Source organism: Engraulis encrasicolus, chromosome 9, assembly GCF_034702125.1.
Source record: "Engraulis encrasicolus isolate BLACKSEA-1 chromosome 9, IST_EnEncr_1.0, whole genome shotgun sequence".
NCBI classification, from domain to species: Eukaryota; Metazoa; Chordata; class Actinopteri; order Clupeiformes; family Engraulidae; genus Engraulis; species Engraulis encrasicolus.
This window is the reverse complement of record NC_085865.1, coordinates 42,996,628-43,016,627: the sequence shown is the minus strand read 5'-3', so window position 1 is coordinate 43,016,627 and position 20,000 is coordinate 42,996,628. Positions and strand designations below refer to the sequence as shown.

At 45.2% G+C, this 20,000-nt stretch overlaps 1 protein-coding gene across 1 annotated transcript in view; it reads left to right on the top strand.

Annotated features, from left to right (window-relative positions):
• The window catches only part of ofcc1 (orofacial cleft 1 candidate 1), a 143,697-nt gene that overhangs the window by 97,971 nt on the left and 25,726 nt on the right, over window positions 1–20,000 (top strand). Inside the window, 3 exon segments of the mRNA XM_063206310.1 lie at window positions 1–282; window positions 1,729–1,892; window positions 8,281–8,440. The exon segment at window positions 1–282 is cut by the window's left edge and continues 10 nt beyond it. Of these exon segments, the coding sequence (XP_063062380.1) occupies window positions 1–282; window positions 1,729–1,892; window positions 8,281–8,440 (606 nt within the window).

Here is a 20,000-nt window from a genome sequence, read left to right as displayed (position 1 = left end):
CACTGGCACACGGTGGAGCTGGTGTACCAGTCTTCGTTGCTGCATACGCGTGAGGAGGTGTGCATGGTGGTGCTGGGTCCCCTGACTCTGAGTGCGCTCACCCTGCTGCTGCTGCTGATCAGATGGGGATGGGGATGGGGACGGGCCTGCTGCTGCTGTCGGCTACTGTTTGCCTCACTGCCGTCGCCGCTGCCCTCCCTGCTGTCAAAGTTTATCATGGCGCTGGCCGTCTGGACGCTGCTCCACCCCCTGGCTCTCTTGGCGGTGGACGCCGGCCTGGGGGTAAGTCACTTAAAATAAAAATAAAATAAAATAAAATAAACTTGCGGGACAACACACACTTGTGTGGTGTGGTGTGTACGTAGGTGGTGTGGTGGTGTGGAGGCAGTGCCTGCCGAAGACAGCTTTTGCCGGGCCCGGGACAAAGTCAGCTGAAAGGGCCCCCATCTAATGCATACAATGTATTCGTGACTGGACTGGCCATTCGGCATAGCGGGCATTTCCTGGTGGGCCCTGCACCCTCGTGGGCCCCTGCTTTCAGAAATTAAAAAAAAAAAAAAAAATACTTCTGAAAATATTATATTATATTTTGAGCCCGCGAGGGGCCCACGAGGGGCCCACGAGGTTGCCCACGAGGGTGCAGGGCCCGCCAGTGATTCAGTTCTGTGCTACTAATTATGAGGGGGCCCTTTACTGTAAGCCAAAAGTGCCCAGGCCCTATTTCTCCCCCAGTCCAGCCCTGACTGTATTAGATGACCCCACACCCATAGGCTTAGAAGCCTGCGTGGAGGCGTATGGCATGGCGGCCCCCACTTTGGATGGAGAGGTCACCTCGTTATCTATCATCTTGGCAAAGAGGCTGTTGGAAAAGTAGAGTGAAAGTAGTAGAGTGGTAGAGTGAAAAAGACATAAAGAAAAGAAGAAGAAAAGAAAGTGAAGTGGATAAAGGGGGACGTATAACTGGCTTTGATTTCATACTTGGCTACTGTTGCTTTTCTTTCTTCTTCTTCTTCTTTTCTTTTTCATCTATCTATATTCTGTGAGGATGGTTGATTTCATTTGACAACTCTGTGTGTGTGTGACTCACATAGATAGAGACGAATGTAATATCACTTCAGCCACAGCAGATAAGCCGCTTCATGCAGAGCACATTAATTATGGTTTGTGGATGTATTTTTATGATATCTGCACAGTGGGACTGCACAGAGAGCATGCAGCGTAAGTGAGCTAGTCCTATGATAAGATATTCTACACGTTTTCGCTTAAGAAGATGAAGCGTTGTGGCTTTGGCCGTGGCTCATATGATCAAGGCACTGTACTGCTACGAAGGAGAACCAGGTTCGATTCCAGTGCGAGGTCATTTCCCGATCCTGTATTGTCACTCCCACTCATTTCCTGTCTCTACTCTCCTTACTGCTCTGTCAAAAGAAATGTATACAAGCTAAAAACAAAACGTAGCCTCTTACTGCAGATGTGGTCGCCGGCGGGCCTAATCACTATTTGCTGAAAATACTCAACTACATCATAACAACATTACTAAGAATGGACCAAGAGCCTTAAGTAACAGATTAAAACATAGCCATTACAATTTTGGTGACAGTAAAGTTGTAACATAGACTGTGCACTAAGGGGTGAAAAGAGGGTACAGTGACCTGTAATTAAATGATTATAGATGATGATGTGAGTGCGTGTGTGTTCACGTGTGTGTTTGTTCAATTCTCCCATCAGCACCTGGTGTACAGTGCGGAGCGGCCGGTGGGCGATGCTGCCAAGCTCTACTGGCACCTGCTGAAGACAGAGCAGTCTGGGGCTGCGGGGATCATAGTCACCATATTCCTCTACACCCTCCACTTCATGCTCTCCGTCACCATACTCTACATATACTTCATCAGGTGAGTATGGTACCTGTGTTACCCTTGTGACTACTGTGATGGAATGACCATCACTAGGGTTGTGGGTGTGTTGTGACTGTCACGCCAAAGAGCCAAGCTCTTTGGTGTAACGGTCACAGGCCCAGTTTACTACCCCAGAATGTCTGGGTTCGAGTCTCGGCTGAGTCTCTGTGACTCTGCTCCCCTTCAAGTGAGTACACCACACATATATCTCATCAGATGAGCATCGTGTATAGCCCTTATGGCTAGTTTCACCATCGTCTATGTATACTTCATCAGCGCGGTACCTGTGTAGCCTTGTTGAACAGGTTCACCATTCTCACATACAGTATATTTGTCATCAGCTGAGTAGAGTACATGTGTACCTGTGACTAGTTTCACCATCCTACACTTCATCAGGTGAGTACTGTCAATGCCGGTCCTTCAATGAGTTGCGTCCCGCCAAAAAAAACCTCTTATAATAACTGACAAAAAGGCCTAATAGTAATGTTATTTTTACAACAAGGCGGTAATAGTGTAGAAATAACCCATTTTAAACAATTTTCAATACGTTTATAACTTTTTTAACATCTTAGTTGTGATTTTCGTGATGCCATTTGAGGGCGTGATTTTGCGATGGAACGGGGGTTAGCGATGGTGCTGCCCCCTCTCTGGTGCAGCCCAGAGCAATTATTTTCTCATTTCTATATTTTTTAAAATAATTGAAAGTGGAGTTAAAGGTTTCTGCTGGACAATTTTCTCTATATATATTCCCTAATGCCAGTTATTATTATTGAGATGTGTCATATGCTCTCTGTAAACTCCATGTCCACCCTGCTGCTCCTCCTACTGTATCTTGGCCTCCAGAAGTCTCTGCCCACACACACACACACATACACACACACACACACACACACACACACACACACACACACACACACACACACACACACACACACACACACACACACACACACACACACACACACACACACACACACACACACACACACACTGCCCCTGCCCTGCCCTCCTCCTTCGCTGTCAATTTTGCTCTTTCCCGTCAAACATGCCAAGACTTCCCCCCCAACCCGCCACCCCACAACACACACCACCGCACCCCACCCCACCCCACCCTGACCTTCCTGATGGCTGTTAAGTGTCACAACATAGCTACAGTATGGCCCGATGCGTAGACTTCCCCAGAATTAAAAAAATATATATCAACGGGTGGGTATTTTTGGGAGGAATGTGTCCGTGGGGAATATTGTGTCGATGAAGGGAGAGATGCGGGCTGGGGCTGGGGCTCGGGCTGGTGTCCATGAGCTGGCACCCACACGACACGTTACAGATATCTGGAAAGAGGGCCTGGTCAGGAGGGGTCCATGGCCCATCACTGCCTGCCCGTCTGGCTGCCAAGGCCCTGTTCATGTACTGTAGATACGTCTTGATCTAATGAACCTCAGTATGAGAAAATACACTATGTGCCGTAGTCAGAGAAAAAAAACAGCTAGAGAAAAATTATTTGGGAATATGTAGGATATCCTTTCCTTGTCTATCTATCTACATATCTATCTACTGTATCTATCTATCCTGCTGTGTGTGTGTGTGTGTGTGTGTGTGTGTGTGTGTGTGTGTGTGTGTGTGTGTGTGTGTGTGTGTGTGTGTGTGTGTGAGAGAGAGAGAGAGAGAGAGAGAGAGAGAGAGAGAGAGAGAGAGAGAGAGAGAGAGAGAGAGAGAGAGAGAGAGAGAGACTGTCTGTCTGTCTGTATGTCTGTCTGTGTGCTGGCCTTTCCACCTGTCTATCTGTCTGTCTGTCTGTCTGTCTGTCTGTCTGTCTGTCTGTCTGTCTGTCTGTCTGTCTGTCTGTTTTTTTCTCCTATGTATGCATATGGCATGACCTTTCCTCTGCATATCACTGCAGTGAAATATGTATAAATGCAATTTCATGTGTGTATGCTTATTATTCATGAGGTTACTCAGGATGGGCCTTGCTAGTCAACCAACCATAGAAAAGGAGAGATGTGTTTTACCATGTACTGTAACAACTCCTCTACCTTCCTTCTCAGTTTAATTCATATGTGTATATTCATGGAATGTGTTGTCTTACTAGAGATATGGGACTGACATTAGACGTGTATATGCATAGAATATGTTGTCTTACTATCAATATCGTACTGACATTGGAAGAAACTAGTATCCATGCTGATTCAAGGCCTTACATATAGCATGCAGGCTATTTGGTTTTCCATTCCAGCACAGGCTTCCCTAGTATGAATATAGTATGTTATATACCGTATGTAATTCTTTTTTCACAGATGACAATAGAAATGAAATGACAGAGTGAAATGGGGTAAAAAAAAAAAACCCAGTAGATCAATGAGGGTGCAAACTGTAGCAAACCCCCCTTATTGAATTAATCGCTTTGTGGAATCAGCAGTATAGTAAGGGAAGGGAAGAGAAGGAGTGTGGATGGGGGGTTGGGGTGGTAGAGGGGGTTGCTACAGCTCCAGTACCATCTCATTTTGGGTAAGCGGGCGCTTATCAGGCCTCCCACTAAATGGCTAATATTAAAACAGCAGCACGGAATAATGACTTCTGCCACTCACTCACTGACTCGCAGCCGTGCGGTGCGGTGCGGAGCGGATGGGAAGCGGAATGGGAATGTAGGCCAGGAGGCTGCGGAGGGTTGATAATTTTATGGGTTACACACATTCCTATTGGCTGTCGGAGGAGTGGAACTGACACAGCCCATGACCTATTTCTAAAATAGAGCCCAAGGCTATATGTATAGATAGAATGAACTGTTATCCTTTTTTAATTACATTTTAAAGGCAGCCCTGATTCATTTGCAGCAAATATTTGACTCTGATTTTTCCTCACTCTTTTTTTTCCATTTCCTTTTTTTCACTCGTCGTCTTTTTTTTAGTAGTACCTTTTTAAAAATGTCACAAATTTGAAGAAAACCTGATAAAGAATCAGTCAAAAGGGTGTTGCACTGAATTATGGCGAGGTAAATGAAATGGGGTGAGAAGAAAAAGAGAATGAAGCAGAGAGAGTGAAAGACAAGCGACAGAGAGGAGAGAGAGAAAGAAAAAAGATTGTGCTGGGGAAAAAAGAAAGATCCTCCATTTTGTAAGGGCAGTGAAGCGCGACTGGTCTCCCCAGCCTTTTGAGTGGGGTTTTGGGGTTGGATCCAGCAGACCGCACCACACTCACCAGGCTCAGGGCAGAGAGAGAGAGAGAGAAGAGACAGATAGAGAATAGAGAGAGAGAGGGAGAGGGAGAGAGAGAGAAGAGACAGATAGAGAATAGAGAGAGAGAGATAGAGAGAGAGAGAGAGAGAGAGAGAGAGAGAGAGAGAGAGAGAGAGAGAGAGAGGGTATTGGGCTTGCTCTCAGTCATGATGTAAAAGCCTCGGGATAAAAGGAGGACTCTGTGAAAAGCACACGGACAGCAGATGGGACGTATAAATTACACAATTTATCGGAATATTTATTTATTTGTATTTTTTTCTGTTCTTTTGTTTTTGTTTTGGTTTAAACCGTGGTCAGTATTCTAGTGCTAGTTGTGCCAACCGCCTGTCTGAAGTATGGATCTGTGAGATAGACATTGTGTATTTAAAAGAAACTGTATCTCATTGATTCAGTAGTATTGAGAGGTATTTTTACATTTCAAGAATGGTTATTTTTTACAGCAGCAAAGCCTTTTCAGATCCATTGCTATAAAAGGGTGCATTTCAAAACAGGCCAAAGTGCTATTCTCTTATGAGTATAAGGAATGAATGAACATCACATGCACCATCAATGCAAGACTGATGTGTGTGAGTGTGAGTGTATTGAGGCCTTAGATCTTGTGTGTGTGTGTGTGTGTGTGTGTGTGTGTGTGTGTGTGTGTGTGTGTGTGTGTGTGTGTGTGTGTGTGTGTGTGTGTGTGTGTGTGTGTGTGCGTGCGTGCGTGCGTGCGTGCGTGCGTGCGCGCGCGCACGTGTGTGTGTGTGTGTGTGTGTGTGTGAGAGAGAGAGAGAGAGAGAGAGAGAGAGAGAGAGAGAGAGAGAGAGAGAGAGAGAGAGAGAGAGAGAGAGAGAGTGCATGTGTGCAGATGTGGGGGTCAAGTTTAGCATGCAGTAGCCAAAGATCTATTACTCATCACCCCCTCAGTGTGACTCTCAGGCGGATGCTAAGCAGCTAGCATCACACAGCAGCATGCATCTCCAAAGCCTCACATCTCTGATGTGCACTTTATTTGAGACTTGATTACCCTTTGACTGTGGAGACTCCTCGTGTTAGGTCAATGGGGCTTTGAGTTTTGAAGAGAGGCTGCAGCATGCGATTCGCTGTTGATGGTGGTGGTGGTGGTGGTTTGGATGTGTGTCGTCCATCCACACCAGTGAAGAATAAAAGCATCTTCTGATGTGTAGACTGCATCAAAACGCAGATCAATACGGGCACTGGGGGTAAACGCGTGACTCAGCCTCGGCTCTCGGCTCTCAAAACAGTTTACACAGTTTCGACTCTTGCCGTCCACAGGGCTGGATTGAGAAGACCCAGAGCCCCTAGGCTACAGGTTGCTATAGGCCCCCACGGTAGGCAAATATCATAATAAAGTTACATAGACAGTGCCATAACGTCAACCCAAGAGGAGTATTACTAGGATTTAAAACTCTACTTGACACAGCACACTAAGTTAGCAATACCGCATCTTCTTATAGTTCTCCAATTATATTGATCCCCCCCCCCTCCTCTGGCCAACTGGGGGGCCCCTGGCAGATGGAGGCCCCTAGGCTACAGCCGTATCTAGCCTGTGCGTTAATCTGGCCCTGGCCATGCAGCAGCTGGCTGTAGAAGAAAGTCTTATCAGATCACAGACTGAAGTCTGAGCCGATATTGTAAATAAAAACTCAAGGAAAAAATAAATAAATAAATAAATAAAAAATAAACATCCCACTATGGTCAGACTCATCGCAATGTTTATTCATATTTCGTCTGTCTTTTTCTGTTCAGATTTTTACCTTTTGACTTTATACACTGGAGTCAGGAGAATACTAAAATGGAAGTGGGTGGTGCATCATGAATGCAAATCCAGGACCATTCATATACATGAGCTCTACTAAGAGCCGCTGCCAGTTTTGGCCGGCCCGGGACAAAGTCATCTGAAAGGGCCCCCCATCCAATACATACAATTTAATGAGGACCCAAATTTGGGCCCCCTCTCTCCCTGGGCCCGGGACAACAGACCCCTTTGTCCCTCCCCCTGTCGGCTTCCCTGCACACACACACACACACACCCTCACACACACACACACACACAGAATATGTACAGTACAATGTAATGGGGACTCCAATCTGGGCGACCCCCCACAACCTGGGCCCAGGACAACTAACCCCTTCGTCCCCCTCAACCTGTCAGCGTCCCTGGCACTACTTGTGGGACTTCTGGAAAGGAGATTTCAACCTCAGATAGCATTAAAAAAAATGAAGAGACCTCCTTCCGTCCTTTAGCGCTCATCAAAATGAGGCCTTCAGTTAAAGGTCATCCCGTCTATTAGGAGGTTAATAATTGTAGCAGCTCCTACACTGAAATATGGCATTAAAACTAGCCAGGAAATACTAAGTTTCTCTCACAAAAAATCAGGGATTAATAAAATGTCTATTGACCTTCTTCTGAAAAGTCTGATTAAATAACCTGCTTCATCTGTTTGCAAGGTCATTGTTAAAGATTCAGAGATGTTAAGTAGGTATGCAAGAACAATTTAACGGGTACTGTATGTGAGGAGAGTTAGAACACTGATTCTACCTATTCTGCAATTTAGCTGGTTTTGGATTTTCCGGTTACATCCAATTAACATGCATTCTAAACCACTCACAGGCCTCAATCTGTGACATCCCATTCACTAACAACAATTCCTTCCTGTTGCAGCACATAGCCACAACCAGGGATGGACTGGGGGAGAAATAGGACCTGGGGACTTCTGGCTTAAAGGGGACCCTCATAATTAGTGGGGCAGAACTGACTCACAGGTGGGCCCCGCACCCTCGGGGGCCCCTATTTTCAGAAGTGTTAAAAAAAAAGAAAGAAAGAAAATAGGGGCCCACGAGGGTGCGGGCCCACCGGGAAATGCCCGCTATGCCAGATGGCCAGTCCAGTCCTGGCCACAACCGCCTCAAATAAAGACAGGATCTGTTTCCTGCTCTCACCTCCTCTCCTCTCCTCTCCTCTCCTCTCCTTTCCTTTCTTCTCTTCTCTTCTCTTCTCTTCTCTCCTCTCCTCTCCTCTCCTCTCCTCTCCTCTCCTCTCCTCTCCTCTCCTCTCCTCTCATCTCATCTCATCTCCTTCCCTCTCCTCTCCTCTCCTCTTCTCTTCTCCCGTCTCCCCCTCTCCTCTCCTCTCCGCTCATGTTATTCCTCAGGCTTCACAATGATGGCCGTGTTTTGGACGTGTACCAACGCCTCCACAGTCCTGAAGGCTCCTTCTTCATCCCGCAGGACCTGGAAGTGTCCAATCAGGAGCTGAACTACATCATCAAGAAGGCCGAGCAGTGGAGAGGCTTCAATGGGGAGAGGCGCAAGGTGAGGAACACGCATGCACACGTACGCACGCACATACGCACACACGCACACACACATGCCACACACACACACACACACACACACACACACAGACACACACGCACGCGCACACACACACACACACACACACACACACACACACACACACACACACACACACACACACACACACACACACACACACACACACACACACACACACACACACACACACACACACACACACACACACACACACACACACAACTTGAAGTCCATTGTAATGTAAACATTTTTTGACACCAAATATATATGGTGTCTTTGATCATCACTGAACTAATGTAATAGCATTGACTTTTGTCATCAAATTTGTGTGAATTGTAACACTTTGTTGGAGGCAGAAAGTAAGAACGCTACATCTGTCATGTACTTTATGAACCCTTGGCAGTCTCTGTAAACACTTTTTCTTTGGCAAAAAATATGTTACTTAGTCAAGGGGGAGTGAGTTCTCTGTTTACCATATATTTGCATGCAATTACGTGTGGTCAGTAAGATGTGCACCGCAGTTGATGTTTTATTTGATCATCATTTCTGTTCTAATATAGTAGCATTTGCCTTTTGTGTCACCAAATTACTGTGAACAGCAACAATTGTGTAATTTGGCTTTCATTAACATGGTATAGCCATAAGGTAAAATCATGGTGCCTTTAGTTACATTTCAGCAAGTGAAGGAAGCCTCTCAGAGGTCATTAGTTCATTGTAATTAGTGTCACATAATTAACAAAACAGACATTCTACTGCCTGCATGGTGAATACATGAATGGGAATTTCCCCAAAAAATATTTTGCTGCTGAATTCAGTCACAAGTATTACACCGTAAGCTGCATCAATACTCCTGAACTCATAGACACACATATAGAGGAACAATTTAGGTTAAATGATGTTAGGCCAATTAAATGGGGAAAAAAACATGTGAAATAAATAATTACAGTATAACTTGCATGTTGTAGTCAACGGCAATCGTGTTGTTCTGTTGAGTGGGTTTGATTCAGTCGCTTTGTCTGTGGTCGTGATGTTTTTCTAGAATGTTCTCGCTTCATCCTTGACCAATCCCCGAGCTTTAAATAGTACCCCAAATCCAGCAGTGCGTACCCAGCAGTGGGTAGGCTAGGCAACAACAACAGCTCTTTAATTGAACGAAGCTGTTTACTTGGAGGAAATTGAACCTCCACCATCTCACAGACCACTTTCAAAGGAATGGCCCCCGAAGTTTCTGATTAAGAATATGGCTCATTTAGCTGATAGCTTCTCACAGTTGTCCCCCCCGCAACTTAATCATCCACAGCATAACTCTGCACTTGCGTCTCATCTTGTCGCCGTATTACAACAATCAATGCTTACTTCACATTGGCCCTAATTTGCCTTTATTAAACTGATAAAACACTAACACATTAAACACATTTGCGACTGTGATGAAAATTTAGGGTTATTGCGTTTTATGATTTTAACATTATTCAGGCAGGCAATTTTTCATTTAAATAAGATGGGCTCTGCCATTATTTCATAATTATTGTAGCAATTTTTTTCCATGCAAAAGAGGGTCACTTTCCTGCCGCAGCAAAGACATACCGTATCCCTATTAAACTAATTTGCCTACATGCAAATTTTTGTCATTTTTCCCTCATTAACTATTTATCATTAGACATGAAAAAAAAAACGTATTCATGAAAGCAAAGGGGAGCAAGAGCTGAAACTAATATTTTGCAACTCTAATGATTTTTTGCATCCTTAATTAGATAGAATAAGGTTGATGTGATTAGGTCAGGATGTAGTGTTTTTCATTAAAAATACATTTCAGAAACTGTATTCCAAATGTGCCCTTGCAATTAAATAATGAGTCTGACGAAGTCCTTATTATGGACCCAATTAATATAGGAGAGAAAGGCGTAATTTTCATAACAATGGGCCACAAGGCTTTCATTAGAGAAGAGGAGGGGGGGGGGGGGCTAGGGGAAAAACAATTGCTAGTCAAGAGGTGAAGGACGTTAGCACCTATCTAACTTGTGTAGTTATTAAACTGTGCACTACATACATACAAACACAGGCTCGCAATACCAACAGCAGGACAATGAGTTTGAATGTGAGGTCAGCAAAGGTTACATGTCAAATAGTATCATAACTGCAAAGTTATGGAGTTGTATGATTCATTCTGGCAAGAGTGAAAAGGAAGCACCAGTATTATCGGTCAAGACAAAGAACATGAAAGTTCATAATGGGCTTTTTTGGTGCAGGAGTCAGGATTTAGGCCCCGGTTCAAGAGAAAGCAGATGATAAACCAATGTGCCCTTGGTGTCCATGGTGACCAGTTCAGTGGCATCACTAACTCCTGGTTGACCAGTGACATGGTGACAGTGACACAGAGTGCCAGCATATCTATAAGATATTTTAATTAGTGTTGCACCGATACCGATACCAGTATCGGACGGGGCCCAGATACTGTACTATAATGGTGGTATCGGTATCGGCCTGTACCAACAAATAGGGCACGATACCATTTACAGATACTCGTATGACAATTGAACGCAGCCTTGAACTTAGTTATTTTATATCAGAGGTATTTAAAAAGTATAAAAAGTTCTACTGTATTCACTTTGTGCAGTATTCGTCTTTTTCCTGTTTCACAAAGGTAGGCAGCAGCCTGACAAAGCCATGATACCAATGGTGTTACATCCAAGTAGTAGCCTATGCAGCTCTTCATATATAAACTGTATATAAATGTCAAACAGAGTAGTACTGGTATGGTATCGGTATCGGTCGATACTGCATAGTCAGGTATTGGGTTTCGGTATCGGGGCCAAAAATGGTATCGGTGCAACACTAATTTTAATTATAGTGTGGACATCAGCTCATTGTGTCAGGATGTCATTTGGAGTCATCTGTCCTTAAACTCCTCTTGCACATTTTATAGCTCTGCACTGTATTGTAATCTACAAAGCTGTAGACTTCGATGAAAAAATCACTTAACCCTCCTGAAAACACAAATGGCAAAATGTAAAAAAAAAAAAAGACAAAAGAGAGGATACATCCATACTGCCATGGCGAGATATGAAATGTTAACCAAACGCAATCCATACTGCTATAGTGCGATATGAAATGTTAACCACATACTTTAACTGTACTGCCTTGGGCCTCTGCAAGTGTGGTGGGAAAGAAAGGCAATGCACAACATTCACACTGTTCCAGTCGTGAAGAAATCCCCCATTACTTGAGCCTTGACGCATTTGTTTCCCTCAAGCAGAAAAACAATAGAATAAAACAGGAAGGATTTCTACATTCAATAACACACGTCCGTCCAAACGGCCATGTTATTATCAAAGTTGTAATTTTCACAGGGTGACCATGAATCCTAATCTGATATCTTTTTCTCCGTTCCTCAATTAACTTTACATTACGTCTCGTGTTTCGTGCAGGCCACATATGACAAGTGCAGTTGCTGCTAGCTTTCGCATGAAACAGAGCAGCGTTGAAACAAATGTCCTGTAATAACATTGTCCATTTATCTGTCAAGTTCCATAATGTTTTTTTTTTCCCGCACCAAAATATTTGGCATATATTTTGTGTCTGGCTATTGATATATCTTCCTAATGTGCCTCGGCATGCCTTCTGGAGGATGTTCGTACAGTACGTAGTTAAGGTGAAATGGATCTGCCCCTCGCAGGGGTTGAATGGGACACAGACGAGGAGGAGGAGGAGGAGGGGGAGGGGGTCGAGGTGATATATAGTATACGTTGCTGGTCCTCCTTCTGTGTCATTTTTGCTTTTAACACCAACTCACATTCGGCGCAAAAAAAAGAGTGCTGAGCAGACATGAAGGAAAAAAAAGAAGAGTTGGTGGTACCAAATCATACACGATCGCCTGTAATGAGCACATTAATTATGTAGAGGCAGTGATGCAGATGGACCTAATTAATTGTCTGCCATCACCCCCTTGATTACTGTACCTGCAAGGGAGGTGTTCATCGCCGTAATACTTACGCTAGGTATGCAAACTGTTTTGTCAGAGGGGGCCCCGTGACAGTGACGGAGGAGGAGGGCTGGTTAGCGGTAATCTTCGCCGTTATTCACGAGAGAAAGTTTTTTGGGTGACATTGCGTTAATGGGAGCCCGTTGGCCCCGGAGATGTTTTCGCTACGGAGATCGCGTTGAGATTTGTGTGCTGCTGAACCGTTTGTCTCGCCACCCCCCACTCCCCACCACCCGCACCCCCTCACACAACCTCCACAAACCCCCATCACCCATCACCCACCATCGAGATTCTCCATAATGTGTGACCACAGGGCAAAATTTGGGAACACCCAAGGTGCTTCTATTAAAAAAAGGGGAAAAAAGAAGAAAAAAAAAACATGTGACAGTCTGCAAACCTGTCGCGGGGGGCATTAGGAAGAGGAAAGGGGTGGGGATGGTGGTGGGGGTTGGTGGGTTGCCGCAGATTGGGGGGAACTTAATGATGTGCAGGCTGCTTGGGCTCGTTTTCTTTTCTCTCCAAGAAACCCCTGCACTCCACTTCTCTCTTCTTCCCCTTCCTCCAATCTTGGTAATAATCATGATGACAATAACAACAGGAATAACGCAATACAGAGACTTTCCAGACACTGGAAAACACTGGGAAACTATACACACTCACCTGAGACGCAGTTAACAACATGACATAGAGGAGATATATAGATATAGATGCTGTATTCAAAATATGTAAAGCTAACCTAACATCAGGGGGTATTCCAATAATAAAACTGGCTAACCCACAGGAAGTTAACCCACAGGAAGTGGTAAACCTGCTAATACCCAGCCAACCAGTGTCATTTAGTTTGGAAAATGAGGAATCTTGGCTCTTCTATAAGGTGATTTATTACTACCTCAAGGTTAACTTAACCTGGTTTACTACTAAGCCAGGTTCTTGGAATGCCCCCCTGGAATGATAACAAAGACAATGGTGGAGAAGCCTTCATTTTCTTCCCACAGACAGTGGGCCACAACCGAGCTGAGAAGAAAACTCATTCAATCCACCATCCAACTCCTAACATCCCCTTTATCCACACACAGCACACATCTTGCCTATTGCGACACATTGGAAATACTGTATATGTATTTTTCCAACACAAACAACCGGTGGCAAATACATAATCTCATATTGTCCCTGACTAAAAATATGTGTGTGGTAGTGTAAGGTAGTAAGGCTATGATGGATGTAAACTGATTCATAATTCAATTCCACTTAATTTATTAGCATTAACACAATCTGGAGGCACATACAGTATGTAAATGAAAAGATGGCTATAGCCTCATCGAAACCATGCAGACACAGGGGTAGGGATGGGAATTCAAGAATCACTGAGGGACATTCAGTAGGCTACATGTATAATGCAAATTATCGCATCCTATAGGGACGTAACATGACAAATTAAAATGAAAACAAGATGTAAAGATAAAAAAGCAACAGTGTACTTTCAAGTGATGTGATTAACAACACAGTTGTCCTAACATCCTAACATCTGTACAGTGGCCTATTTACTATTTGATATACAGTATATCTGTGGTAAAATGAAAGATTGATAAAAAAATATATATATATTTTCTGAGACTGTTGTGCTGTATAATATCGTAAATTTGCAAAGTGTTTTGATCATGTGGGGAAATATTTTGTGTCTTTAATACAAAGGTTGTATCTGGTACAAAAAACGTTGTTATAAATCGGATGCACTCAAGGTTGCTAAGAGATGGCTGAATTCCATGTCGGAAATTTAAAAAATGGAGAGGAGGAGGTCCGTTAACACACTTGCATTTACTATCATCCATTTCAAACGTGACTGGAGAGGTGGCTGACTCTGAGAAAAAGATGGGTCCTCGCGATGTGAGTGACACTGTCCCCCACTCATGGGAAAAGTTTTACCAGTAGGGCGCACCTCAACCCCCCTAATGACGGGAAGATCTCACCATGGGTGTAGTTTGTAGGGTTGATGGTGGGGACATGTCCCTACCACTTTTTTAGATTATCTTAAAGTTTCCCCATATTTAGGAACAAATATAATCTTCACCCATGGGAGAATTTTACCAGTGGGGCTCATCTCACCCTAAAATACGGAAAGACATCTCACCCCCTATGATGGAAAGATCAACTTCCCCTCTTGACGGGAAGATTCACCCCCCCCCATACCCCCCATGACGGGGAGACAAAAGGGTCCTGAGAGCCCCCATGACCAACAGGAACCCAAAACAGGAACACAAAACACTGAGCTGGGGCAGCAGCTTCCCCTCTCACACACACACACACACAGACACACGCACGCAGGCACGCATGCACGCACACACACACACACACACACAGACACACGGACGCATGCACGCACTCACGCACGCACACACACACACACACACACACAGACACACGCACGCACGCACACACGCACGCACACACACGCGTGCACACGTACGCGCACACACACACACACACACACACACACACACACACACACACACACACACACACACACACACACACACACACACACACACACACACACACACACACACAGAAAACACTGAGCTGGAATAGCAGCTTCCCCTCAACCCCAATAATACACAAGGGGGTCAAGAGAGGGTGGCACCTGCATTAACCCCTCGTGCACACACATCTACACACACACACACACACACACTCGCCTGTGTCCATGCATGCACGCACACGCACTCACACACACATACATACACACACAACACAGCAGGAATGATGTGTGTGTGTGCGTGTGTGCGTGTGTGTGTGTGTGTGTGTGTGTGTGTGTGTGTGTGTGTGTGTGTGTGTGTGTGTGTGTGTGTGTGTGTTTGAGTGTGAGTGTGTGCACGCTTGCGTGTGTGTGTGCGTGTGTGTGTGCGTGTGTGTGTGTATGTGTGTGTGCGTGTTTGTGTATCAGCGCGGGGGTTTTGGAGTTGGGTTCGTGTGTGGACTGCGGACACATTAGGAGCGGGGAGCAGCTTCTTCAATTACAGGGGCCTATTAGTGGACAGTGCAGTAAGCCTGAATGGCGTAGCCCCAGGCTCTATGGGCATGGGGATGAGATGGGGATGGGGATGGGGAGGGCTGTGGCTGCGGCTGTGGCCGCATTAGGGAGCTCAATATGAGGGTTTGACTGCACTGCAGAGGGGGAGTGGAGCGAGGGAGGGGGGCATGACTGGGTTGGCGGAAAGGTCAGCGACTTTTTTTGGTGGGCAGTTATGTGTGAAAGCCATCATGGCGCTCCGTGGTTAAAGAATGGGATGGTGGTGGTGGTGGTGGTGAGTTTGGGGTGGTGGTTAAAGAATGGGGTGGTTGTGGTGGAGATGGTGGTGGGGAGTGATGGTAGTGAAGGATAGTGGAGCACCTTAAGAAGACTCCAAGCATCCAAGCACCCCTCCAACCTCCTTTTCTCAGCCCCACCTCACCTCTCATCCAAAACACACACACACACACACACACACACACACACACACACACACACACACACACACACACACACACACACACACACACGCACAGTCGCACACAGGCACACACACACACACTGGTGACCCCTCTGTCCCCAGCCCTGCCTTCCTGTCCCCAGGTCAGAGTAGACCTGTCGGTCTTTGTTAGCGCCTCCTGTCACCTGTGCGTGTGAACACCTGCATGCAAACATGCACGCACGCACGCACACACACGGACACACACACGGACACCCACACACACACACACACACACACACACACACACACACACACACACACACACACACACACACACACACACACACACACACACACACACACACACACACACACACACACACACACACACACACACACACACACACACCTTCTGTCACCTGAGGGTCATCCATTGGGTTACAACCCTCATAGGGTGTAAGCCACAGGAAGCCATAGGTGACGCTCTGAGTGACGTGGTGAAGTGGACATTGCATTCATTGCAATGTTGATAACAAGACATGCCACATTGTTTTTGTTGATCAGTTTAGTTAAGTTTAGCTGAATTTAGTTTAGTTTAGTTTAGTTTCATTTAGTTTCGTTTAACAAAAAACAGGTGTAAGGTTCATTAGTTATATGGAATAAAGATTATAGCTAAAAGCTAATATCCATCTGTAGTCCCTAGTCAGCCAGTACAGGTACCGTACATTTAACTGGGTTAATGAAATTACCTCAAAGCTGTATGATGTAATTGCAAGTGTAGTGTGGTTTTGAAGGAGTTATTTATTTACTATGGGAAGCTGTCCAGTATCATATGGCCTCTGTTGTTGTAAGGAAGACGCAAGGTATCCCTATTTACAAGAAGGAAACCACAAAAAAGTATCAAGGTCTATTCATCTTACACATAGCCACATCTGGTGTGCGTTACGAGGCACTCACCATCCCACGGAGTATCATTACGGGCAGACCCTAACTACTCACTCTAGTCCGAGGTCGGCATATTATGTAGCCTGTTACGTTTATGAACCATTATCTCTAATCACAAAGAAAATATAGATTACACTAAGTACATTTGATGGCTATAGATATGCCCTTCGCAGAGGCCTAGTGGTGTGTTCACGGGAGTGTGTAAAAATATAATTACGAGTCGTGTCAGGGGGCTTGCCCGGAGTATCCCGCACTTTGCAGAAAATCCAGAAACAGGATATTGTTATAAAACTCTCCCCGCCTCAGCTATGCAGGGCCTATCTAAGGTATGTGAAGTCAGAGAGAGAGAGGGAGAGAGAGAGACTGAGAGAGAGGGGAAGACTCGAACTGTGATGAGGAACAACAAGAGAGGGAGAGAGAGAGAGAGAGAGACAGACAGACAGACAGACAGACTAGGACTGTGCTGGAGGAACAACAAGAGAGGGAGGGAAAGTGTGTGTGAGAGAGAGAGAGAGAGAGAGAGAGGGAGAGAGAAAGAGAGAGAGATCAGTCTGGAGCATGGAGCCCCATAATGATGATCAGATTAACCTGGGGAGGAGGCTCAGGTCCTGGGATCACTATTTTTTGGGACTCCATGCCCTCTCCAAACCCCAGGGCCGCTGACGACTTTAGACGGGCCCGTGTAGGTCATCTAAAAAGCCCCCCTTCTCAATACATACAATGTAATGAGGACCTGATTCTGTCCACCCACACCCACCCGACCCCCTTCCTCCCCTTTCCTGGGCCTGGGACAACTGACCCCTTTATCCCATCCCTGTTGCCTTTCCTGTCTATCCCCACCTCCTACCCTTCTTTTCCACCCACCTCCATCTCTACCCCCCTTCTCCACACCCCAGTCCTGGAGAGAAGCCAGTGGTGCAGAGGAAGCGCCCTTTGATTCTCAATGGGCCCAGAGTGTCACATGCGGAGAAGAATGAAAATATCGTCCAACTGATTGTTTTCCAACATGGTGTTCTCCTATCTTTTCCTCCACACTCCTTTTTTCTCCTCTCCTTTTATGTATCTGTTTCTACCACTTTTCTTCTTTTACAGTCTTCTTCTCTTTCGTTCGCCGAAATGCGTAAAAGGGGAGATGATGGAGGGACGACGGGACTTTTCTTTTAATTTCATCATAATATGTTGCATGCCTTGTCAGCTGTCAAAACACATCCAGCTGGAAGCCACAAAATTGGCTCCACATGTTCAGGGCTGGACTGGAGGGGGGAAATAGGGCCCGGGCACTTTTGGATTAAAGGGGCCACCCCATAATTAACAAATCAGAACTGTCTCACCAGTGGGCCCTGCGCCCTTGTGGGCCCCTATTTTCAGAAATGTAAGATTTAAAAAATGTTTTTTATACATTTCTGAAAATAGGGGCCCACAAGGGTACGGGGCCCACCTTGAAATCCCTGTTATGCCAGATGGCCAGTCCAGCCCTGCACATGTTCCTGCGAGCCAATAGGCCTGCTCTCCTGCTCTCCTGCTACCCTGCTCTCCTGCTCTCCTGTTCTCCCTGCACCCTGTCTCCCCGTCTCCTCTGGATTCCTGGTGCTTTTCACTTGCCATCTGTAATGCAGAACAGAAGGTACAAATTGGACTGTCGGCCTGTAAGTGAGCAGTGTTTTAGTGGCTCGCTAAGCAAATTAGATTTTTTTTTTAAAGAAAAAGAATACATCTTGCTGCCTGATTTTTTTAAAAGTGTTTTTCTTTTCTTTTTTCCCTCTAAAAACTGATGCAACTTTATCCAGTCAGGCTCTAATTCTTAGCAAAAGGGCAAAGCATGTTAACCAAATGGAGGCTTAGTTATACAGAGAGAGAGGTGTATGCGTCGGATTGCATCCTGTTTCTCGCTGTAATTAACCTAAATCTGAGGGTGCAAATGCCTTCCTCAGTGCCGTTTCCATGGTCATTAAAGCAAAAGAAGATTCCTGGTGATTCAAGACAGCTCAAGAGCAAACACAGGATGCTGGAGTTGTTATTCAGGGAAGACTTAATGCCCACAACAACGTCTGCGCGAGACCAAGGAAAAAATCAAAGCCATACCATCCATGAAAACAATTCCCAACAAGTATTCGTCTTTCTTGCAGACCCACAACAACAGCAACAACAACAACAACAACGAGGACTCAGTTCAGGGAAGCCGACACAGGGAGGGTGACAAAGGGGTAAATTGATCCGGGCCATGGAGAAAGGGGGCCCAGAATTGGTTTCTCATTACACATTGCATGTTTTGAGCGCAGGGGTGGAGCTGGGGGTGGGGGGGGTGTTTTTGTCCTGCCCCAGCCTAAGCTGCCATCGGCCCTGACTGAGTCTATGTGGATTCAGATTCATATTATCCTCAGCTGTTTGATTTAGACCCTGGGAATGGATATGGAAAACACTCGGCGCCCTGGTCTGCTCTGTGAGACACCGGCTTTTGGTTATAGCTCTGCTGAGAAACACCAACACCTGTGTAGCATACCTCTACGTACAGCTTTATCTGCTCAATCCGTTTCTTCTCTTTCATTCGCTCTCTTTCTGACCCCCACGAGTGTGTGACCTTGACTCAATGCGATGCCTCAAGGGACAAGATTGTCGATCGTGACAGGCGTCACGTCTTAGTTGATATTCCAAGCAGCAATAGATGGAGTTTATCATCTTATCCCAATCGTGACCTTAGAGGCATATGTATGAAAGGTCGGGATAACAGTCAGTGGAAAACAGGTTTATCCGCCCTGAATAACTCATAAGCCTCGTGTGCTAGTGTGTGCACATTTTGGCTACAGTACTGTATGTCGCTAGAACCGAAGAACTTGAAAGAAGAAAACTCAAAACATTGCTAAGGGAAAAACTTTATTATCTTATTGACTTCTCAACCTTACATTAATAAGGAAAACTGCTTTCTACTTTCTGCCTATTTAAGTGAAGAACCTAAAAGAGTTCTTGACATGATAGGTCAGAGTTTTTTTTTTCACTTGCGCCACTTGAAGTCTTCTCTAATGACTAAGTTCTTCTTTTGTTCCTCTTGGAAAAATTTTCCATATGGACCCATTAGATACTTTTTAAAAGAACCTAAGTAACCTTTTAAGAAACTTTTTCCAAGAAAGCGCTACTGCCCAGCAGGCTTTTTTTCCTCGACAAAATG